Raw genomic sequence first — 25,614 nt, 5'->3', positions numbered from 1 at the left:
TGTTAGAACTCTAGCAGAAAATATATTGTTGGGTCACTGGTTAAAAGTAGCAGAGGGTTCTCCCACAAAAGCAAATTAATTCTGTTAAGATTTACATGGCAGCATTTGGATAGACTTTTTTTTTTTTTGTTTGTATGCTTAAATACGAACGTGATATGGCCCAGGTGGTCTGCCTGATAAGCAGTCAAGACCCCTTCCACCCAAGGACATTAGTTTTTAAAGCGTTTAGCTAGTTTATATATATATATATATATATATATGTGCACACACACTTCAGGCATTTTTTTAATCATCACAAGCTTATGGTCTTTACTAAACCACCAGTTTTGCAACTTTGTAACCCCTTAAAATATTTTTATAATGATTTTAATGCCATAAATAGCTCAATAAGATTCAATTGAACTATTTGTGGGAGCAAGGCGATATATTCTGTTTATGCAGGGAATCAACAGATGTCACAGAATGACTGAGGTTGGAAGGGACCCCTGGAGGTCATCTAGTCCAAGCCCTCTGCTCAAGCAGGGCCAGTTGCCAGTGTTCAGTCATTCTCACAGTAAAAGAGTGTTTCCTGATGTTCAGAGGGAGCCTCCTGCGTTTCAGTTTGCCTCTGGTCCTGTCACTGAGCACCACTGAAAAGAGCCTGGCTCTGTCCCCTTTGTTACCCTTCTTTCAGGTATTTATATACATTGATGAGATCCACCTGAGCCTTCTCTAGGCTGAACAGTACCAGCTTTCTCAGCCATTCCTCAAAGGAGAGGTATTCCAGTCACTTCATGATCTTTGTGGCCTTTCATTGAACTTTCTCCAGGACATCCATGCCTCTCTCGCAATGAGGAACCCAGAAGTGGACACAGCACTCAAGATGTGGCCTCACCAGTGCTGAGCAGAGGGGAAGGATCACCTCCATCCACCTGCTGGCAATGCTTTGTCAAATGCAACCCAGGATACCATTAGCCTTCTTTGCAGCAAGGGTACATTTATGGTTCATGTTCAGCTTGGTGTGACTGCCCCAACCCCCAGGTTCTCTTCTGCCAAGCTGCTTTCCAGCTGGTCAGTCCCCAGCATATGTTGGTGCATGGGGTTGTTCTTTTCCAGGTGCAGGACTTTGCATTTCTTGCTGAACTAACTGTCCTCCCTTAGTGTCTTATATTTTAATAGGCAAAGGAAGTTGCCAGCTGGAAGGAGAGTTCCATGTTGCTGAGGCTTTGTAAATTCTCTATGCCATTAAGGAGCTTGGATGAGCTGAAGAACCTTAGTTACTTCTCCAGGTTGGAGATTCAGCTCTGTCTGGTAGTAAAATATGTCCTTTGCTGCAGCTTAGGAAAGAAGGAAAAAAATCCTGGAAATAGATCCAACATTTTCCTCTTCTAAGCATCTCTTATTTTCTGTCCAGATTATTTAACTGTCATAGAAAATTAGGCAGAGAATAGTAGATGATTAAAATAGCTATAAATGCACTTCACTGCCACTGATGTTCTCAAATGCTTTCATTAGTAGCATACTGTATCCTCCCCATCTTTTGTAGCTAAATGGTCTATTGTGTCTTGTCATGGGTGCTAATGTTCTTCAGAAAATGTATGAATCCTGATTTTTGTGTGCACAAGCCCTCTTTCAATCTCATAAATATTGTGAACATGACTTTAGTCAGTGAAAGAGCCAGCTTCCCCCAGATTTTACAGATATTATGAAAAGGATAAATGGCTTCAGATGACTTTGGATTGGGGTGGCTTTTTCATCAGGGCAGGATATGGGACATCTTGTTTTCCATCTGCTTTTCAGAAATTTCATCAGAATAAAAAAGGTCTTAGGAAGACTATTAAGAGAATATTTTTCCTCTGGTTTGAAAAACACTGTTCTGTTTCACTTGTGCCTGTAAAGAAGTCTGGTCTTATGAGCCAAGTGTCAGAACTGAAAACCGGGAACTTCTGATAATAATTACAGACTCATAGATTATAAACAAAGTAATTTTTTCATTTTCTGGGCATCTGGTATTTCAGTGGGTATTTAAGTCTTTCATTCTAAATAATTCATTCTTGAGCAGGAGAGGTTTAAAGGTATGGCCTTGATTTTCTTCAGGAGCTGACAGCTAGAGCACTCTGTCCTGCATTAGTAGATCCTTCTTGAAGTCTCTGTTCTGTATCCTTTCTGATACTCTAGCCTAAAGTATTTTTTCATAGACACTTCTCTTTAAATAGCAAGTTATCATACCCACCACAGGTCCCACAGGAAATTTACGACCACTCTGGACTCGCAGTGCCAACAGGTTGAGCCTGGTACCATGACCATTTCACGGGGTTTTTTTTAAATAGCCCTTTGGAGGAGTCTACAGGTGACCTTTGTTCACAATGGATTTTTGTCCAAGAATTAAGAAAAGTAGGACTAAACTTTGAGTAATTGTCCAATGGTTGGTTGTATTCTTTTCTATTTTCTCTAGTTTGATAGGATACATGGAAATGTGTGGATTCGATCAGGATTTTCTTCTAACTCTCCAGTCATTTCACATGTCATTTTGTGGTGTCATAGATATGAGACAGCAGGCTGAGAAACTGTGTCTTGGAGAGCGTTGTTTCTGCTGGTAGAGGGGCTGAAGTACTATGAGAATGTTGAATATATAGCAGTGTGTGTATTATTTTAAATCAGTATGCTGGATATGATTGATTTTAAAAAGCATAGTAGGTCAGGATTACCTCATAGTGATGGGCTGTTCGTAAACATCTATTTGAGTTGATTTCCTGCTCTATTATGTCTTCAGTGTAAGTGAAAAGAACAGCTGGAGCACTCATTTTTGAGATGACACTGATAAAGCATGTGGTGGTACTAACATTTTTTTAAAGTTTGATTTTACTGTTTTATGAACCAAGATAGCTTTTCTTGGCCTTTCTCATTTGTATTTCCTGATAATTGCTTCTACCGTTGTACTTTAAGGAGCTAGTAAGTTAGTTCATCATGTGCCAAATTTAAGATGTCATTCTTTTATTGGATGGATAACAAAAGTCTGAAAACATCTTGCAGTTGTCCAGCTTGCAAATATGATCTGAGAGCATGTTAGCTCAGATGAGCTTGACTTTCTGAATGCATAGCTTCCATTCAGATGGGGAGGCACTGGTTTGGTGGACATTGCCCACTCACGGAAATGTCATTACAGTTAGTTACTTAAAATTTTCTTGATTCACTGAGTATATGTGTGATTTAATTCATAAATATGTTATCTTCTCATCATCTTAAATCAAGTTAATGATGTCAGTGTCTACAAGTACTGAAGCAGCCCAAAATCATAGGACCACAGATACTCCCACAGCTTCCACTTCATACTTGCTGTTGAATGATGGATTTTCTTTTCCCAATTACTTGCTTTGGAAACACAGTTGTGCCATTTTGTGTGATTCACTCTAAGATCAGATTCCTTATAGGGAGTGTCAGGTTGTGAAAGAAGCAAATTAATCGTCTTAATTCTTACATGCAAGCAAATTGCAAGTGTCCAGTGAGAACCAGGTAGAGACTGTCTTCACAAGGTATATATTATAGTTTTATATATTACAGAGCTAGTGTGTCAGTTGTCGTTCCCATAGCAATCTCTGGAATTGTTATCCAGGGGAATTCAAACACTGAAGTTTGAATTGCATCACTATGGGCAGGTATCTTGAGTGAGGAGGGCTAAATATGCCTTCAGTGCCAACAATGTACTAAGTTTTGCTTTACTCAAGCAGAACTTTCGCTTCTGATGTGCACAGTGAAAATTCACGGGTGCTTATTATGGCCAACAGTATCTGATGTGTTCTTGCTAGGCAAGCTCTTACTATTGAGATAAAAAGGGAAAAGAATTATTGAGGATATGTGATTTTGCAGAACAGCTGGATTGATGAAAATGTTGCATTAATCTCCTAACAATCAGTTCCCATGCATGTGGGGTTACAAATGAAGCAGTCTTTCATCAGCACAGCTTTCTCCTGCTGTGTGATTCTCATATGTCCAATTTAATTGAAAAATGCATTTTCCTGAATAGTGCTACCTAGGCAGGGTTCCAGTCCTTTCACTGTTCTGCTTCCTTCTATTAGATCATGCATATGAAAAATAGTCTAAAAGCTATCAGAATAGGTCATATCCCGCTTAATGAATATATTTGTTAAATTTAATAAATGAATCTCTTTAGAATATTCAGACAACCCAGGATACATTTGACCTATTGAGTCCTAAAATTGCGGTTAATAAATAGGCAAAATATATTTTATTTGGAGCAGATGCTGCAGAATTCAGTTTTGGTGAATTCTGATTTAAACTATTATAAGTGAGTCAAACTGAAAATGTTCTCTTTTGGCCAAGGGAGTCAGGGGCAACAAATTCATGTACAGATGTATATATTTTTATGGATTATTTAGTGATTCCCAAGCTGCCTCTAAGTTCAGTACACATCAAAAATTGTTGTGCTATTTGTACTCTGACCTTTAGAAGTGTTTCTAAAAAATTATGACTGGCTGACTTTTTTCAGGTCTTAGAAAGTGGTAGAGTTTTAGGTTCTACTGCAGTTTTGAGTTCTATTGTGCATTATAAGGTAGGTAAATAGATCTGATCATTTTTATCAGTAAATAAGACCGATAAATAATTGATAATTGTTTTCAGAAAATAAGACAATAAAATTCCATAGCAGTTTTCCATATAAATGTGGGGGGTTTTTTAGGGCAGTTTCATTACAAGCCTTATTACCTATTTATTTAGGATGGAAAGGTACTTGGCTTTTTCTGCTCTGTAGAAGACTGAGGAAGAATAATGAATGCTGATTCATCTGGCAGAAATGTCAGTGATGACTGGGGGGAGCTGTTTATTTGTTTTAATTTAAACTCGTCGCCTATTTTGAAGCACTTAATGATATGTTAATTTGGAATTAAATGTGGAGTTAAAATTAAACCTGGGGAATTTGTCACAGTGCCTTGTGTGGATCAGGATGATGACATACAATGTATGTTCTTGATTACAGTATAGAGTTTCAATCCAATTTTTTCCCCAAGTGTTTTTTAATATTTCCTCATCTACCTTGATGTTAGGTTGCCATCATCTTACCTGGAGAGGAATCAACCACATGATAAAACGGAGAGATCCTAATGTGAAAACTTGGGGCACAGTGTACAAAAAACCTGTTGAGTTCAGAATTTTTTATCCAAAAGAGTGCCATAACAGGGAAGTAGGATTTTTCTGCATTTTTATCCAGAGCTTTTTAGGCTACGAATGATGGGTTTTTTTTTTCTGAGACAGTATTACTAATTCAACCAAATTGAATGAGGAGGGTGTGAGAGGAAAGGAAGAAGACCACAGAAATGGACAAAAGGCTTGAAGCTGAGAAAGAGAAGAGCAGGGTCTTTAATTTTAAGTTTTATATTTAATAACTCTTTTTCAGAGATAACACAAGCTTTTGGTTTTGGACTTACTTTATCCCACAAATTTCCTTTAATACTCTCTGCTTTAAACTGAGGAGGGAAATGCAGTCATTAATCATATGACTGGCTGTTAAATATTTAAAAAATTACAAATGTGCTTACATCTGTAGCCATATATTGATATTTAATTTTAGTTAATAACTAATTTATACAGCTGTCAGATAGCTAAGGGTCTGTAGTAATTACTGATGGTAGAGAGTGTCATAGCAGCCTTCTTACAAAATTAGACAAAATTTCAAGCCCTTGAGTTTCATAGAAGACTGCAAAACTGAGAGGATGGTTCTGGTTCTTCCTTGATGAAGTGGAGTGGAAATTCTTATGAACCTTTTCTCAAAGCTTTCTGCAATTGCATAGCCATATACAAACCCAAATTTTCATTGAAGACCATCCCTAATGAAAAAGACACCTAATTATTAAATTAAATTATTAAATTAAAAAGACACATTAATCATTACATGGTAATAAATGTTTTCCTAAATTGGATCTTTCAAGCTTTCTTATGCTTTGAACACTGTTTACTATCAGAAAACTTGTTATACCATGATCTACTGCCAAAAGGTGAATTGCTCTGTGTATGAGTTAAACATCTTCGGGTTTTTTTGTAGTTTAAGAGAAATGTTGTGCAAGGTAAATGTAAGTGAAACATTACATGTACTTGTTTACAGGAGGAGACTCATTTGGGTTGTTCTTATGATGTGATTTGGGACATGTTGAAATCTATATAAGCTGAAAGAGCAGAAGTAGCAAGAAATGGGAAAGAAATAAAAGTGATTAAGTTGTGATTTTTTTTTAAATACATTAGAAGCATGTTCTTTTCAGTATGATTCTAAATATTGCAGCTATTCTTAAGTTCAGAGGTGTATTTCTTATAAAGTTTGGTGTTTGGGTAACAGGGTATTGTCTAAGGCTGTGGGATGGTTGTTCTCTTACTAACTTGTAGGAGAAATTTCTTAGGTCAGCTGTTTCATAATACCTTAAGTGTTCTTTTTCTGAGAACTTGAAAAAGACTTTTCACCTTACTGAACAAGATTTTCATACACATAAGAAATTTCTGAAATCTGAAAAAAATACTGCTGCTACTTACTCTTGCCCTAGTGGTGATGTCTCTTAAAGGATGGAAAATAAGAACGATGAAATACTGTTTTCCATGGTTCTTGCTCTTTCAATCTCAGTTTAACCCTGTGAGAGACACATACTGGACTGTTAAAGTTTCTGTATAACACCACCTGTGGCCTGATTTCACAGGCTAATCAGGAGAAGAGAAGAAAGCTTAAATCTAATAGAGTGATCACATTGCTCTGTCAGTATGGATCTGAGCATTGCAGGTTGGGTCCATTTCCAGTATTTCGCAGTAATGATATAGCATATCTCTGTTTTATCACCATCTTCAAAGCAGGCAACAAAGCCAGTCTCACACCTTCCAGTAGGCAGGTCACTTTCAATAAAGTTCTCATCAGAGTTGCTCTCTAAATTATATTTGACTTGTGCTATACAAATGAATTAGTTCAACACTGAATACCACGTAATTGTGTTTTGCAGCTTGGTAATGTTATAATTATGACATCTAGTAGTATGTAACGTTATAATCTTGTAATGCTTGGTTCAGCAAAGCACCTTAGAATAATAAAATGCTTGAAATTCAGTGGAGCTTAACTCTTTGTGGTAAGGCACAGACTTCAGTGCAATTAAATTTAAGCACATCCTTGAAGTTTCCTCTGATTTGGGCAAAGGCTAGAGGAAATACCCATGGTATTTTCTGGTATATTCTTTCCTTTCACCTCAGACGAGGAACTCCTACTTGATACAATAAATTTCATATATGAAACCCACAGGATATACAGGTGACTTAACTACCTTTTCGACTCTGTAGAATTTGCATTCATTGCAGAAAGCCCTTTGAACCTTAAGTGTTACCTCTCTAAAACACTTACTTGTGCCACTAATACTTTGTATTTTAAAGTTCCCTACTTAAACCCCTATTTACAACATATCTCAGTAGAAATGGCTTGTGGGGAAATACAAGCACTTTCTGAACGTGAAATACATCTGTTCATTTGCATTGCTTGTGGAGTGCTACTAGCATAACTGTGGGTTACAAGTATGCTGTCAGTTTATGTAAGAACTCTTAATATAAATGCAGATGTACAGGTAAATAATGTTTTCATTTTGTTTTGATTTAAAGTATTCACCAAGGCACAGCCTTTAAGGACGTTTTGTTTTCATATTTAGCAGTTTGGGGGAGTTTTGATTCATACAACTGACAACGCAGACATTGAAATTTAGTTAAAACCTGACTGCATTACATCAGTGCAAATCCTTTAGGCACATGCTCATGGTGAAGATTATGAACAGTGACTATTGGATTAGTCCATAAGGTAGGCATACAACTGAAAGCTGCATCTAAACATGTTACCTCTTAATCACATGCTCTGTAATAAATGATTGTGTAAGTGTTTATAGTGAATCCAAATTGTGACATACAGCATATGCATCTTTTAAACTGTCTTTAAACTGTTTTAAGATAATACGTGTGCACACAAAGTAACAGCTGTGACTCAAGCACTCTGTAATTTCTGCCGTTATGAAGAATAGGGAGGTTGCCATCATTTTATAATTTTGTCATTTTGTAAACATATGCTCAAAAACAACCATAACTTTGGGAAAAACGTGTGCAGTTCAGACTGAATGGTCACTAGTAAGATGGTGAGTATGAGGCAATAGGACTCTCCATTTGTACCAGTTTATTTGAGCTGGTTCCCAAACCTGTATTTGTTGAATCAATATATGTTCTATCATGTAGATGTTGTTTTACAAAGGAAGTTTGGTGTTGGGTCAAAAGTATGGCATGTAGTTTGATGGTGTCTTAATTAGTATTAGATGGTGGTTTGGATGCACTTTGTTTCTAATATGGTTTAAGACCTTAAATCTCTTTATAGAACTTTGAAAATTACAGTTGCCAGTTTTAAAGCTACTTTTCACATAAATTCAAAAATCCTGCACATAATAGTGACTGCAGAGCCTTTCATCTAGTAGATAGGCTCCTTGAAAAGAAAACACAACAAAAAAATATTATAATTAGTTTTGGAAATTTTAAACAATGAACTAGATGAAAATGATGGTTTGTAAGGTAACTATTTCATTGCTGGTTTTCCTGGGCAACAAGTATAACTGTTCCACGTTTTCTGTCATTATAGTTATGCCAGGTAAAGGGCTGAGGTAAGTATGCCTTAGTCCAACATTTGAAACAATGTTGTATGCCAGTAAAAAGTAGATAACACTTACAGAGTAGACTGGTTTTTGCCACTCTAAGACTCCCATCACCTCTGGGATTTGTCATGGTATCTTTGCTAGTACAGTTTTCCTTGCAAAGCTTTACAAGTGGAAGTCTCATCTAGGGCCACTGTGGACAAATGGCTTCTAACAATTCAGCATACACAAGAAGATTCTGTAATAAATTTTCTTTCTTTTTCTCTGCTCCTTCTTTGCTTTAGGCTCTATGAGTGTCTGTGGGATAAGACAGTAGTCTTGAAATGAGGTTGTAGTGGTATTACCCTCCTATCTAGTTCCCCAAACATAATTCACTTCAGTTATTCTAGATGCTGTTGTTGAGTAGTAAAGACCCATGGGGAAATGCCTGCAGTGAGCCTAGGAAGGAGTGAAACTTCCTTAGAGATTGTAAGTCTGAGAAGTGTTTTACTGAAGTACCAGAAGTGAGCCTGTATCTCATGCTGGGAAAGGAAGGGTTTGGCTGCCCGAAGGAGAACTTTGGGTGCCTGAATGAAGAAGCAGCAATTGTGCACTCTCACACCAAATCCAGAGCTGCTGAGAGGTTTGAGGTCCCAACTGAGCATGGGTTTTTTCCCAAGGTCATGGTTGCTCTTGAGCACATGCTTTCAAGAGGGACAGAAAGTTTTGACATCCTCTTATTCTTCACAATGGCAGGACTTAGCAGAATGCTACAAGGAGATAATGAGCTGAGAAACAACAAGTTTATTATAGGAAGATTGTCATGGAGTTTTTGTCCTGTTGGTTTGACAGGAGATGAAATTTTGAAAAGCAGCCTAGAATCTCTCTATTTTCGGCACCTAATAATGAAGATACTCACCACACAAAGAAAACTCCTGAAACATGCACATCCTAGCCTCCAGCTGTGTCTGTACTCCCTGCTTATTTAGGGAATTGTCTTTTGCAGGGTGGGGGAATTGAGTTGGCAACTGTGAACAAGGGAGGGAATACTGTATCGATGGGTAACAGGCTGTGTGGCTTTCCATTAGCGTAACTGATGATTCAAGTAGCCATCAATACTCCGAACAAAATCAACGCTGAAAAATTGATCTTGGACTTTTCCAGCTAGTGTCAATAACTGGAAATCCTAAGGCAAACTTCTTTAGCAATTCAGAGATTGAAACAAGTGTTTGCAAATCATTTACTCAGTGCAGACACAGCTGCCTCAGTCTGATGGACTCCAGCACAGTTTCTAAGCCAGGCACTTCCAATTTCTCACTATCATTCAGTGTCTGATTCATCATGTCAGATGGGCTTGATTCATTTTGGCCATTGTTTCCCTCCTTGTAAAATGGATGCGATCATAATCTGCTCTTTGTAATATCTGTCCGCCTCACTTGAGCTATTGTGCAGGTCAGTTAATGTCTGTGCTGTGTGCCGCAGCTGAATGGGAAACAATGGAGCCTGCAAGCGCCAGCGACGACATGCTCCCAGTTGGGCAGCGTTGGCAGAGAGACTGTGTACACATCCCTCCCAGCCTTAGGGATTTTAGATACAATCATGGTATCATGATGGGAGTTGGATGTCCTTCTCTGTCAGCCTGGCAGGCCCAGTCGTGCCTGTGCTGCAGCCTCCCCCCAAGTGCCATGCCAACCTAGCTCCTCTGCTGCCAGAATTCAGGTCCTTCTCCCTCTGCTCCTTTCCCTCCATGCACTGTTGGTCCCTTCCCAAGGGCAGGAACAGTCTGCAGGTAACACAGAATGCAGCAGCAGCAGGGAACAGACAGGAGTTGTGGAGGATTGGCACTCCCCAGGGAAAACAAGTGACTGGGGCACAGCACTCCCAGCGCCGCTCCCTGCCACCACTGCATGGGTTGCAGCTCTCCACAGCTGCCCCACACGATCCTCTGGAGATGGGGAGGACATTGGGAACAAGGGGAATTGTACCCCAAAACCCTTCTGGTTCTTGGGTCTGAAGGACTTGCAGGCACTAAGATGTTTGGCTGTGCTTTAATACTCACTCTCCTGTGGTCTGTGCTGACTTGGTATTATAACATGCTCCACTGGTATCACCCGTGGCTCCCTGCAAGGCCCTTGGACACCAGACTTTTTGCTCAGGCCGCTAACATCCAACTCCTTTTTTGTAAAGTCTCTTCATCCCTAGCTAATGAAAATTAACAACTGTCTGTGATACGATGTCTGCTCAGAATATCAAGGTGCTTCACCTGTCTTTTCTCTGATACAAGGAGACACTTTAATTTGGTAAAGGATTAGTGTAAGTGCAATGCTGAGACAAAAATAGGACTTGCCTTCCATGCTGAAGATTTATTAGGTACCTTATAAAATAATATTGTTTTCAGTAAAATGAACATGAAGGGAAAACCAATTCAGTGTTACATAGGCTTTCTCTACTGTCCTAGTAAGTCATTCTAATGAACAAATTAAATCACAGAATTAAACTTTATACGCACATTAGGCTTACTGTCTACTAAATCAATTGCTGTTTAAACAGGAAAATGTGTTTTAAAACATTGTTTTATAAGATTCAGGAGCTTTGCCCCAGGGCTGAGGTTGCAACTTTTTGTTTAGTTTGGTGTTCTGAATTTGGCATAATAATAGGGTAGCAGAGAGTTGTGTCAACTATGTCAAGGTGGTCTTTATGAAATGTATTGTAGAGCAGAGCCCTACTACGTCATCGCTGATAAAGGCACTGAAGCAGTGCTAACTCTAATGCTTATGACTTGGTGAGGAGCCTTACCAAGAGCTGCTGCATGGGTGCAGTGCACTTCTGTGGTGGTACAGCCCGGTGTAAAGTTGGGAGGGAAATAACATTCAAAAGGTTTTACTGAGAGGTCTGAAGCTCTGGTGCGTATAGAAATTTAGACGCCCTTTCTCGCTGATGATACTGGGAAATAAGTGAGCCCCTACAGAGTGACATAAAGAGTCTAGCAGTAGGGTGGTGATTCCTGTCCCTGAACTGCTACAGGGTTCAGATATGTGTGGGAAGCAGGACAGTCAGGGCATCCTTAACAAAGTGGAGAGAAGCCAGACTAAGCTTTTGTATCATCAGCTGTCATGTGTGATCATGTGTACAAGCACTTGCACTCTGGTAATGTAACTTCTGCAGTCTTCCATTCTGAACTGTTTAGCTCTGTAACTCTGTAACATCTGCTTACTAATTACAATGGTGCGTTATTAGCAGTTACATATCTTCATAGCGATTGCTTGCTTACTTGAATGTGCTCTTGTGCACCACATTCCCTCAAAGTACTTGCAAATCTCATGTTGCTCCTACAAAAAAAAAAAAATGGCAATGAAGGGGGAGATTAAGAGTAGATGAACTCTTGATGTGAGAAAGGAGTTGAAGTAATGAAGCACACACACCCTCCAAGCTTATTTTTAACAGAGTTGAACAGTCTGTCCTATACACCTGATGGAGCTGAAATGTGCTTTGATTGTTCTCACCTTGCTTCAAGTAAAATAAACAAACAAACAAGAACTCCAAAAAAAACCAACTTAGATAATGCTATACTGCCTTAGGTCTTGGTTGCTTGTATAATAATTTGCCTACAGCTATCTATTACTAAAGATTTTTTAGCAAAGAACTTCTTCAGTATTTTGGTGAAGTTATATATGCTAAAAGAGCAAATGTTTCTTCAGATTCAGTGTGCTACAGTAAGCCCAATTTAATACAGTAACTGTTGTGGTGATCTAGGATTTAAGAGCTGTGATGAGCTTTGATAGTGATCATTTAGGAGGAAGGGGAAATAACAAAGACATTTCTTCCTGTAGGTTTCTCACATGTTAACTTATGGCAATGTGTTTAGTTGAAGGGAATTGATTTATGCTTCTTTTAAAAGTGGTGGAGAAGAGTCCAGGGACTTGTAAAGCACAGACCTGTGATCTGTTATATGGTGGAAATGTGGGTAGGAAATGGTACTGAGCAATTCTGGTTGATGTTTCAAAAAAAGCACCTGCCTTATCAGCAGTGCTCATCACAGAGTTTTGATTATCCCAAGCCTTCATGTTCTTCTTTATTACAAAAAAATAGAATCTCGTAACAGTAAATTATTACTTTAATAGCATTGGAAATATGTCATCGTAATGCCAACTCTTTTAGATAATTTCTGTTGAAATTTCCTTGCAGATGAATTACTTCAGAAAGAGCAGAACTATTCTGATGATGTTTTGGCCAATATGATCAGCGAACCCAGAATCAGCTATGGAAATGATGCTCTCATGCCTTCACTGACAGAAACTAAGACCACAGTTGAACTTCTTCCAGTGGATGGAGAGTTCAGCCTAGACGACCTTCAGCCATGGCATCCCTTTGGTGTTGATTCTGTTCCAGCCAATACTGAAAATGAAGGTATGTACAATAGAAGAAGAAATCACAGAATAGTTTGAGTTAAGCTTTGTGATTTGTCTTCACATTGTTCCTTGAAAATTAGTATCTTTCTGACATAAGCAGGGCAGACTTTCTCAAATGTTTAGAACTGGTCTGCTATGTCAGCTGTGTTGCTGATGGAACAGAAAACCCTGACTAAAATTTGGAATTTAGACACACCATAAATTTCAGTGTTGAGCTTACTTTGCTTTAAAAACAAATAAAATAAATTCTAGCAATTTATGAGTGACAGTCTTAAAAAATACATGCTGATGAGGTAAGGGAGATAGATAAGTTGTTAGATTTGTGCCATGATGAGTGGTTTAGTTAAGGAAGAGCTTTTTATTTGCTGGTATGAAAATGATTACAGAACCAGCACAATCCTAGCATAAGTGTTGATTTTTTTTTTAATTTTATTTTTCCTCACCACCACTTCTGGTTCTCTGGAATGTACTGCAGAAATGTTCCTGTATACTCAGCAAAGCACCTGGCTAGTGAAAACTTTTTTCCTGAGGAGCATTTTATGTTGCTCATGGACTAATTTATTGAAGTGACTGGATAAAACTTTAATAATTTATGTATAATCTGGGATTGGTAGTTTACTTAAGTGCCAGAGCCAATTAATCAGAAACCCGAGGGACTTTGATCATGTCATTCAATTTCCTCCTACTGTGTTTGCTTTCCTTTATCATTTAAACTCTACCTTAATTAGTAATAAGTTAATAGTAAAAGTGTGTTACAGCAAAGCAGAAGTATATTCACAGAGGCTGAAGCTATAGAAGTCTTTTTTCAGGTAAATATGTGTTTTGTGGATCGGTGATTCGTAGCTGAACTGTACAGACATCCAGAAGTCTTTTGAAACCACTGGCTTAGGCTATACCTGCTCTCAGAATGAGTTTTGAGACTAACCTTACACTTAGTCTCACTCCAGCATGATGCATGACTGTGGGTAGCTGGGTGCTTGGGAGATGGAACATGGGATGTGGTCATGGATTTGCCAGGTCCAGTGTTGATGCCAAGTGAAATCAGTGGAGTCAAAACCAGTTTTGTGATCAAAGTGGGTTGTCTCCAGGAGACAGCGTAAGATTGGGTGAAAGAAAAGACATGGCTAGATCTGAGCACAGGTCAACAAATCAGTGAGGCAGAAGTATGCCAGTCTTGGGGGAAGAGGAGAGTCTGGTCAGGAGTGGGGCTAAGATCAGACCTCCAGGGAGTTAGCACTACAGGTAGGGACCAAGAAAAAGAGCAGAGAGCTGGAGCAGACTCAGTGAACCAGAAGACAGGAGATGGTGACAAGGGTTCCAGATGTGTCTAGAGGGCACTTGCAGCCAAGTGATGTGCTGAGTGGCCAAGAGCAGCTGGGTGGATTACGTCAGGTGCTGGTGAGTAGTACAAAGGGCTGACCAGGCTGGCAAGCTAAACTTCAATTTCCTGGGGAATCAGCTGCAGCTCGCGATAGCACATGTGTCAAGGCTGTCTGCCAAGAGCAAGCCCCAGTCTGGCTGGTAGTGTCTGTCCTGCAGGAATTTTCCAGTACAGCTCTTGCTGCAATTTTCCCATAGCTGAGGCATACAGGGCATCAGTTTCTATACCTGCTGCCTGCTTTCATGAAGCTTGTAAGAGGGGATTTAATTACTTTTGAAGTCTGTCCTCCCAGCTTTCCAAATATACTGATTTCAGTCACCAAGTTCAGAAGTCATTAGGTAGACAAGTGCACCCAGACATACCCACAGTTTAAACACACAAGCCTGTTTTTTTCCTTCAGAAACCTGGCTAAGATCAGAATTTAATAATGAGAGGTACATACTACAATGTGACGCTGAATTCCCATAGGCAAGTATATTGAGCATGGTTCTCCTTTTCAAGTGTGTAACAGCAAATAAGAAAAAAAACTCCTCTGCCTTGAATAACATACTGTTTAATTATGAATCCTGTGTATTTTAATGCACTACACTGTTTGTTGCAGCATTCCTTAATGTTTACTGTGGGAACATCTTTTAACTTTCATGCCTTTAAGTTGTTGGGGTTTAGATTTTTTTTTTTTGGTTTTGGGATTGTATTTGTCATGAAGTTACTGCAGTAAACAATGCTGTTAGGCCAGCCATTATTGGCACTTCAGTATGCGCAGTTAGAAATAAAAATATTTGATGCCTTAAACCTCTTCAAGTCCTTGTTTCCCATTATACTTCTGTATACCAGAATGTTGCTAACGTGATAGTGTTTACAATACCTTCTCTTTAGATACACTCTCTATACCTTTGCTGTAGTATCAAAGGGGAATTTCTTAGCCTCATCTTTTCCCTTTGTGTTTGTCTCACACCTCTTTGTTCCAGAAACCCAGGACTAACTGTGCCATTTGTCCTCGCTTCCCGTGCCTGTTTTCTTCCATGGCTATGGTCTAATCTCAGGCTTTGTCTAAATTGCTTCCAAAAACGTGTCTGTCTTATCATATGCTTTGGAAGTAGCTAGAGGTAAATAACAACTGACACAATTTTCTCATTCTCTTTTTTTCCTCTCCTCCTTCACTGAAGGTTTTTTTTTGCATAGTCTGTTTTTCACACAGTAAATTCCCCTTATGCAGGGAGATTTTCATATTTTATGCAGTACTGAGCAAGTCACTGCTGTTTCTTAACAAATAACCATTGACCAAAAAGGTATAAGTTGAAAAATCATTGATAGAGAAACCTCAAATACTGTAACCACTGCAGCATTAGTGATAGTCAGCATCTCTTGCTGCTGGAAGGTGCTGAGCATGCCAGCAAAGGTCAGAGAACCAAGCATCTCACCTCCCATTTATTGGGTGAGGGCTGAGGGTAGTCAGCACCATCAGGAAAATCACAGCATGTTCCATGTGAACAGCCTGGCATCTGAGAAATCTGCTGAGCAGATTTAACAGACTACCAGAGGAGTTTAAGATGGCAGGCAAGTTACCAGTTCAGTTGTTGATACTGTTTTGGTCTAGTTTGAAAGCTGAAGTCAACTTTTTAAAAACTCTGCTGAACACAAATCCAGAGTACTGTCAGCTCGGCTTGTGCAAGTGGGTTCCTAGGTAGAACGAGAGTCCCAACTTCATCACCGCTAAGAGCTGTTGTGCTGTGTATAGGCAATGGTTTTCTTCAGTCATGAGCAGGCACACCAGGTAAATCATTGACCTCACTGCAGTTCACGTTTCTGTCAAAACAGAGTTCTAATGGGAGCACTGACATCTGAGAGGCAACTGAACAGATCGTGGAGCTGACTGGGTTAAGACCTGGGATCTCACCCCCTCCAGCACAGCCATAGTGAGGGGACTTGTTTTTAATGAACCATTCAGGGGTTGCTTAAACCAAAACCTGATTGTGGGATAAGTGGAAGGAAATGCAGCCATTAAGTCTTTGTTTCAAAGTATCCAGTATTCTGCCTACAAGCAATGAAGTTAAAATACTACAAAAAATACCTTAATTTTGTCATTAGTTCCCATGCCTGTTTTCTTCCATGGCTGTGATCTAATCCCAGGTTTCACCCAGAGATATTAATAATAGATTGGATTGGTACATTGCCATGTAATCTCAAGGTCTCATAACTCCATTTGAAATTTTTCCAGTCTAAACTTCATGTTTAGATAAAAGGATAGGTTTTAGGCAAACAGTTTATTTTACTAAAATTGTTTTTTCTGATGAACGAGTGAAAAATAGCCTAAACATAAAAAATCCTGAAAGTCTAGCATAGCTCAGTAGTTTCTTAAAGTGTTTTCTTCCTTGTTGTTTCCCTGAGGTAGATTCCCAGTAAATGTCCACAGAAATTAATCCAAAGCACCAGGTGATACACTACCCAACTTACATGGCTGAACGTATGTTTAGCATATTGAGATACAAATTAGGTTAATGAAAAATACCCTCTGAGGACACAGCAGAAGGCACTATCAAACTGTCAGGAAATTGTATTTTAACAATGAAAAATGCACCTTCAGAGGTGGGGGCAAAACCCCAACAGCTGTGAAGCCCTGAAACTGCCAAGGTCCCAAAATTGGGCATTTTGCCAATGACTGGGTTTAGTGTTCTACCTTTTGTATTTTACCATGAAGTTATGGTTAGCCTTAGTGACAAACTATTTGTCTAAAGTGAGATTTTCATGAATGTACTGTGTTATCCTTATGACTTGGCCGGTTACTCCCTTCAGTTCTGTTCTTGGTAGGTGAGCATCACATTGCTCTCCTTGCCTGCTGGTTTGTGCCAGCTTTCAAGCTTTCTGATTCACCATTCACCTTTCTTTATTTTTGAGAGGAGAAGTAGCCACATTCTCTCTCGCTTTTCTGAGATGTATGAGCATTACACTGAGGTGGGATGTGTACCCTGTATGAAGCCTGTGTGGTCAGCGTAAGCAGGTATATACCAATTTAGTTTTGTAAGGCTATTCGGAAAATAAATTTTCAGTTTAATTCTGCATACTTGTGTGTACATGGAAGTGTGTTCGAGAGAAATGTGATTCCGGAGCATCAAAATTAATGCCATTTTTACAGCAATACACAGTACATCTTAGAGTTTTGATTACTGATAATTACTGTAATAGGTTTAAACTTCTCCCCTGTATATCAACAGTTGTGAGGTGGTGTGGTTCATTGGGGCAGGCAGTGAGGCAGCCCACAGAAAAGATTTTTCAGAGTTAACTGTTGTTTGTGCATACATCAATACCACGGCAAGAGCGAGCAGGTTTTTAAAATGCAACTGAAATTCAAAAGGTGGCAGGTCAGGGCTCTCCAGAAACCAGCCTTTCTTTGTATTGTGTTGCCCCGGGCATGCTGCACTTAAGTGCACCTGGAATCACAATCTGCTTTGGAAGACCCTTGGCTCTGAGCTCTTGCCTCCAGTTTTTGCTCTGCAATTGATTGGTGACCTTGAGCAGGTCGTTTCACTTTTGTGTCAGTTATGAAATGTGCTGGTGATGTTTGCTTTTTCCCCTGCAAAGTGCCTTCAAAACTGTAGATGACAAGAATTACTCATTATTCATACTTTCACCTAACTCCACAAATGCTGCATTACCCTGAGATCTGGTCTCCATACTACTGTACAACAGATACTTCCTCCATTCTTTTCTCCCTTTACCTACTCCTATTTTTATGGCTGCCAACAACCTGCTCTATCCGTTCACCATAGCTATGGGCGTGTGGGGTTACAGAGTGCTGAATGAGAGGGAAATAAAACCCCTCAGCTTTCTAGGGAGGAGGTGGGGGCCAGGGTTACAAAGGAGGGTTCTACAGCAGCAGTTTGGTTAATGTTAGTCCTCGGTTATTTCTTCCCTTCAGCCCTTTCCACTGAAAATTACTGCTGACCTACCTGAAGGTTGGTGCCAACAATACTGGAAAACCTGGCAGAAGACTTAAATAGAATGCTCAAAATTGTAGTTTTTAGTTAAGGATGGAAACTGGGGTTTATATAGCGCTATGTAAAGAAAACAATTACATGGTCTGCTGGTGCCACTCTGAACTGCTGTGAAGGAAAGTGGTTTGATGGCTTGTCTCTGCAGCACCAGACCAGCAAGCTCTGTGAAAATTTTGCCCTTCTGGAAACACAAGCAAGTCAGATGTTCAGGTGCATTTTTAGTCTGCGGCTACTATAAAGCTGACTTACTGCTTTTTTTCCAGAGACAGGAGCTATTGCAGTCACCTCCTCTGTACAAAGGACGTGGGTGTGTGATGGTTTGACTCTGGCTAAATGCCAGGTATCCACCAAGTCGCTCTATCACTTCCCCCCCCCTTCCCTTTGTTTTCTCAACAGGGTAAAGAGGGGAAAGAAGATAAACTAACCCTTGTGGGTGAAACAAAAGCAGTTTTAATATAAGCAAAGCAAAGCAAAAGTCCGCGCGCGGAAGCAAAAGCAAACAGATTTATTCTCTACTTCCCATGAAGAGGCGATGTCGGGCCTTCTCAGGAAGCAGGGCTCCAATACGCGTAGTAGTTGCCTCGGAGGACCAAGGGTGACCCCACCCCCTTCCTCCTTTCTCCCAGCTTTATACTGAGCAGACGTCATATGGTATGGAATATCCCTTTGGTCGGTTTGGGTCAGCTGTCCTGGCTGTGTCCCCTCCCAAGATCTTGCCCACCCCGTCCCACTGGGGAAAATATCAGAAAGAGCCTTGGTGCTGTGTAAGCACTGCTCAGCAGCAGCCACAACACCAGGGTGCTATCAACACCCTGCAGCTCCCAGCATAAACCACAGCACCGTGAGGGCTGCTATAGGGGAAAACCGATTCCAGTTCAGCCAGACCCAATACAGTCTCCACCCCTTATTCCATACCATTTACGTTATGCCCAGGTCCCACATAATATTCATTTATCTATTCCATAAGCTTTCTTCACTTCTTCAGATGTTCAGTGTCTTGGCTTCCATCTGTCAAGATAGATGCTCAGGACAGAAGTATGCTTGACCGTTGGACTCCAGCACCGGCTAGGTTTGGGTCATCATTGCACGTGTCTGGTTCACTCTTCATCGTTCCTACTTCCTCCATCACTTCCTGCAACATACAACTCATCCCACAGATTACTTTCCCCCCAAGGTTAAATGTTCTTGAGGCACACACTGAGTAGTCCCATCCTCCCGCATTACCCACCAAGTACATCCAGGTCCCTGAGCAAAGACAATCCCACGAGTGGGCTTGCCTTTTCCCAAGGGAGGAGCAATCCACACTGCCTTCCCCAGCCACCTCCCTGTGTGTACTACAGGGACCTTATCTCCTCCCACAGTATGAAGGGGGTTTGTTTGGGCAGGCCCAGGACGGTTAACAGATCCTCTGGTATTAATTAGCCAAGTGGCTTCTGCTAAATTTATATCCCAATGCTTCCATCCCCCATTGTCCAATGCTCTCAACATAGTCTTCAACAGTCCATTATATCTTTCAATCTTTCCAGACGCTTGTGGGTAATAAGGGATGTGATACACCCACTCAATGCCGTGTTTTTTTGCCCAGGAGTTTATAAGATTATTTCGAAAATGGGTCCCGTTGTCTGACTCGATTCTTTCAGGAGTACCATGTCGCCATAAAATTTGCCTTTCAAGACCCAAGATGGTATTTCGGGCAGTGGCATGATTTACAGGGTACGTTTCTAGCCAACCCGTAGTTGCTTCTACCATGGTGAGTATGTAGCGCTTGCCTTGGCGTGTTCGTGGCAGTGGTCCAATATAGTCAATCTGCCAGGCCTCACCGTATTGAAAACTCAGCCATCGCCCTCTGTTCCAGGGAGACTTTACTCGTGTGGCTCGCTTGATTGCAGCACATGTTTCACATTCGTGAGTGACCTGTGAGATGGCCTCCATGGTCAGGTCCACCCCTCGATCACGAGCCCATCTGTACGTTGCATCTCTGCCAAGATGCCCTGATGTTTCATGGGCCCATCAAGCTACAAACAGCTCACCCTTACGCTCCCAGTCCAGGTCCAGCCGAGCTACTTCAATTTTGGCAGCTTTGTCTGCTTGCTCATTGTTTTGGTGTTCTTCAGTGGCACGCCTTTTGGGCACATGAGCATCTACATGACGCACCTTTAGAGCCACGTTTTCCACTCGGGCAGCGATGTCCTGCCACAATGCAGCAGCCCAGATGGGTTTACCTCTGCGCTGCCAATTGGTCTTCTTCCACTCCTGTAGCCACCCCCACAGGGCGTTAGCCACCATCCAGGAGTCTGTGTAGAGATATAATACTGGCCACTTTTCCCGTTCAGCAATCTTTAGGGCAAGTTGGATCGCTTTTACTTCTGCAAACTGACTTGACTCTCCTTCTCCTTCAGTGGCCTCAACGACTTGTCTTGTGGGACTCCACACAGCAGCTTTCCACTTCCGATGGCTTCCTACCACGCGACAGGATCCATCAGTAAAGAGAGCATAACGCCTCTCATCTTCTGGTAACTCGTTATATGGCGGTGCCTCTTGGGCACGAGCCACCTCCTCAGGCCGCACTCCAAAATCTCTACCTTCTGGCCAGTCCATGATCTCTTCCAGGATCCCTGGATGGTTGGGTTTCCCCAGTCGAGCCCGTTGCGTGATTAACGCGACCCATTTACTCCAGGTAGCACTGGTTGCATGGTGTGTGGAAGGGATGTTTCCTTTGAACATCCAATGTAATACAGGCAGCCGTGGTGCCAAGAAGAGCTGTGCTTCTGTACCAACAACTTCTGAAGCAGCTCGAATCCCCTCATATGCTGCCAGTATCTCCTTTTCAGTCGGAGTGTAGTGGGCTTCTGATCCTCGATATCCCCGGCTCCAAAATCCTAATGGTCGACCTCGAGTTTCACCTGGTATCTTCTGCCAGAGGCTCCATGTGAGTCCGTGCTCCCCAGTTGATGTGTAAAGTATATTTTGCACAGCTGGTCCTGTCCGAACAGGCCCAAGAGCTACCGCTCGAGCTATCTCTTGTTTGATGTGCTCAAAGGCTTGTTGCTGCTCAGGACCCCACTGAAAATTGTTCTTCTTTCGGGTCACTTGATAGAGAGGGCTCACAAGCTGACTGTAACCTGGAATATGCATCCTCCAAAATCCCACAAGTCCTAGGAAAGCTTGTGTTTCCTTCTTGTTGGTCGGTGGAGACATAGTTGCTATCTTGTTGACAACATCCAATGGCACATGACGGCGTCCATCTTGCCATTTTATTCCCAAGAACTGAATTTCTCGTGCTGGTCCCTTGACCTTGCTTTTCTTTATGGCAAACCCAGCTCTCAGAAGAATCTCAATTACTCTTTGTCCTTTCTTGAACACTTCTTCTGCCTCATTGCCCCACACAATGATGTCATCAATGTATTGTAGATGTTCTGGGGCATCACCCTTTTCCAGTGCAGTTTGAATTAGTCCATGACAAATAGTGGGGCTGTGCTTCCACCCCTGGGGCAGTCGATTCCAGGTATACTGGACACCCCTCCACGTGAAAGCAAACTGTGGCCTGCACTCTTCTGCCAAAGGAATTGAAAAGAATGCATTGGCAATGTCAATTGTGGCGTACCACTTGGCTGCCTTTGACTCCAGTTCATACTGGAGCTCTAACATACCTGGTACAGCAGCACTCAGTGGTGGCGTCACTTCATTCAGGCCACGATAGTCTACTGTTAACCTCCACCCTCCGTCAGACTTTCGCACTGGCCATATTGGGCTATTAAAAGGCGAATGTGTCTTACTGATGACACCTTGGTTCTCCAGTTGACAAATCAATTCTTGGATGGGAGCCAGAGAGTCTCGGTTTGTACGATACTGCCGTCGGTGCACGGTCCTCATAGCAATTGGCACCTGTTGTTCTTCAACTTGCAACAGTCCCACAACAAAAGGATCTTCTGAGAGGCCAGGCAGATTAGACAACTGTTTTACCTTTTCTGTATTCACACTGGCCACACCAAAAGCCCATCGGTATCCTTTTGGGTCTTTGAAGTATCCCCTCTTGAGATAGTCAATGCCCAAGATGCAAGGGGCTTCTGGGCCAGTTACAATGGGATGTTTTTCCCACTTGTCCCCAGTCAAGCTAACCTCGGCCTCCAATACTGATAGTTCTTGACAGCCCCCTGTCACTCCTGAGATCCAGATAGGTTCTGCCCCTCTATAACTTGACGGCATTAGTGTACATTGTGCCCCGGTGTCAATTAATGCCTGGTACTTCTGTGGATTTGATGTGCCAGGCCATCGAATCCACACTGTCCAATACACCCGATCATCCCTTTCCTCCTCCTGGCTGGAGGCAGGGGCCCTCTATTCCTGTTCTTGGTCGGAGTACTCACTGTCTGACTCTTGCCGTGCCAGGCCGGAGGTTCCTTCTTCACGATCAAGGGAGGTGATCTCAGTCTTTCTGTATCTGGGAGATCGCTGGTTACTTCCTTGTGGTTTTACACCAGCTACATTAGCAACCTTCTTAGATGTCTTCTTGTTGGCAGGGGTCTTTCCTCGCAATTCATGTACACGTGCTTCCAACTTAAAGGTGGGTTGACCATCCCACTTCCTCATGTCCTCCCCCTGGTCGCGCAGGAAGAACCAGAGTTCGCCACGTGTCATGCGCCTTGGCTTTCCTTTCCCCCTGACTGGGACAGAAGAGAAATGATTTCTTGGGGAGCTCCTAACATCCAGGGCACTCGCCCGTAGAGATGAGGAGGTACCAAGACTCTCTTCAAAGTTCTGAAGCCAGGAAGAGACTGCCTCCACAGTTGGCGTACATCTTAGTCCTTCTCCTGCATCCATTTCTGGGTAGTACATTGCGGCCAAGCCGGCAGAATACGAGGATGGCGCACCTTTAATCACCTTCCTCCACATGGCCCATGTGCATGGGACATCCTCTGGATTTTTAGGGGCTTCATCATTATCTGGATCACCATAGATGACTTCCATCACTGCTAATTCTCTCAGGTACTGGACACCTTCATCTGCAGTAGCCCACTTCCCTGGGGTGTGGTCCATAAGATCTTCCTTAAAAGGATACCTTGCTTTAACACTTGAAAGGAGCCGTCTCCACAGACTGCAAATTGCTGTCTCTTTTCCAATTCCCCTTTCAATTCCTCGATTTCTAGCAAGGGAACCCAGCTGTTGGGCTTCCTTACCTTCTAGCTGTTGAGCATCTGCCCCATTATCCCAGCATCGCAGCAGCCAGGCAGCGATCCGCTCACCCGGCTGGCGGCAGTAGTCTTTCCGCAGATCTCGCAGTTCTGATGACGTCAGGGACCGGGTAGTTTCTGCCTCCTGTTTCAGTTCTGTTATTCTCTCTTCTGATACCTTTGCTGAAGGACCAGCTTCTTCCTCCTCTTTCTCCTCCCTTATTAATCGAGGGTATGGGCCTGTTGTTCTCCTTGTCCATTGTTTCTTTTTTACTACTGGGGCAATCTCTGTTGTTGTTATTGTTTGAGTTCCCATGTCAACCACAGCCCTTTGAGAGTGCTGAACTGCAGCTCGATAAGCACAGGCCAGGCCCCAGTAAAGTGCTAGAAGTTGCTGATTCTCATTGGGATAGGCAAGACACCCCTCTATCAGGTGATGTGTCAATTTTGTGGGGTTGCTTGCCTGTTCAGGGGTGAGATCCCAGGCTACAGGAGGTGATAACCGTCCTAGGAATCTGCCCAACTCCTTCCACTCTCCCTGCCACCCAGGAACAGGCCGCCTCAGAGCACATTTTGGCACCGATTCACTCAAAATTTGCGTTCTCTTACACCAAGAGCATACCGAGCTCCACACAACCCACAACAGGCGAACAGCATTAATAAAGAGTATCAATGAACTAACATAAGGATGACTAAGTACCTCGGGAGCCTGCAAAATAAAACCACTCATGATGTTCCCAATTCCTTGCAGCATGTTCCCGAGCTTAACAAAATAAAGATAAGCAGCGCAATAAACAAGCCCGTGACCAGCACAAGAGCTTGTTGCTTAATAACTACTATAGCTGCAGCACATTTAATGTAAAACTGCCGTTGTTTTGCCCCACGTTGGGCGCCAGAATAGACTGTGATGGTTTGACTCTGGCTAAATGCCAGGTATCCACCAAGTCGCTCTATCACTTCCCCCCCCCTTCCCTTTGTTTTCTCAACAGGGTAAAGAGGGGAAAGAAGATAAACTAACCCTTGTGGGTGAAACAAAAGCAGTTTTAATATAAGCAAAGCAAAGCAAAAGTCCGCGCGCGGAAGCAAAAGCAAACAGATTTATTCTCTACTTCCCATGAAGAGGCGATGTCGGGCCTTCTCAGGAAGCAGGGCTCCAATACGCGTAGTAGTTGCCTCGGAGGACCAAGGGTGACCCCACCCCCTTCCTCCTTTCTCCCAGCTTTATACTGAGCAGACGTCATATGGTATGGAATATCCCTTTGGTCGGTTTGGGTCAGCTGTCCTGGCTGTGTCCCCTCCCAAGATCTTGCCCACCCCGTCCCACTGGGGAAAATATCAGAAAGAGCCTTGGTGCTGTGTAAGCACTGCTCAGCAGCAGCCACAACACCAGGGTGCTATCAACACCCTGCAGCTCCCAGCATAAACCACAGCACCGTGAGGGCTGCTATAGGGGAAAACCGATTCCAGTTCAGCCAGACCCAATACAGGGTGCCACATAGGCTCTCACATAAAGCATGGTAGGTCAAATCTGTAGGAACACTAAGCAAGTGACACAGGCTTCCTAAGAAGACAGGCAGTTCCCTTGCTTAAGTCAGCAGTATCACAAGTTAGCATGATTTTCTGATGCTGAATACAGTGAGCAGTTCATATTTGAAAACTGTGCTTTTGTCAGGTTTGCTCTGTTATTGTGGCTCCTTTAGTGCTGATTAGAAGGCTCATACTTGAATACTGAAATTCAAAGAATGAGAATACCTTATTTTTAAAATTCTGAATTCAAGCTACAATGTAAAATTTTATTTCTGAATTTCTTTCCTTTCTGACACTGGCACTTGGGTAGATAAGGAAAGCAACAGTATTGGAGCAAAAGAGAGAAACAACAAAGAAAAAGAGGGGAGGGAAATCTGAATGTTATAAGGAATGTGTCTGGTATAGTCTGTTTGGACTTAACTGAGGCAGTAGGTAATGACTCAACTATAAAAGTTCTGCGCATTCTATTTTCTGTTCATGTCAGTGAGCTCCATCAATCTTAGATTTCAGCTGGTAAAG

At 41.9% G+C, this 25,614-nt stretch overlaps 1 protein-coding gene across 3 annotated transcripts in view; it reads left to right on the top strand.

The window, feature by feature from the left end:
- APP (amyloid beta precursor protein) overlaps positions 1 to 25,614 on the top strand; it is a 233,121-nt gene that overhangs the window by 184,285 nt on the left and 23,222 nt on the right. For all 3 annotated transcript variants that reach the window (XM_074902362.1, XM_074902352.1, XM_074902342.1), the window contains one exon: positions 12,801 to 13,022. In XM_074902362.1, the coding sequence (XP_074758463.1) occupies positions 12,801 to 13,022 (222 nt within the window). The remainder of the gene's footprint in view (positions 1 to 12,800; positions 13,023 to 25,614) is intronic.

Source organism: Athene noctua, chromosome 1, assembly GCF_965140245.1.
Source record: "Athene noctua chromosome 1, bAthNoc1.hap1.1, whole genome shotgun sequence".
Classification (NCBI taxonomy): domain Eukaryota; kingdom Metazoa; phylum Chordata; class Aves; order Strigiformes; family Strigidae; genus Athene; species Athene noctua.
Note: the sequence above shows the minus strand (reverse complement) of the source record. Positions and strands in the feature narration are given on the sequence as shown.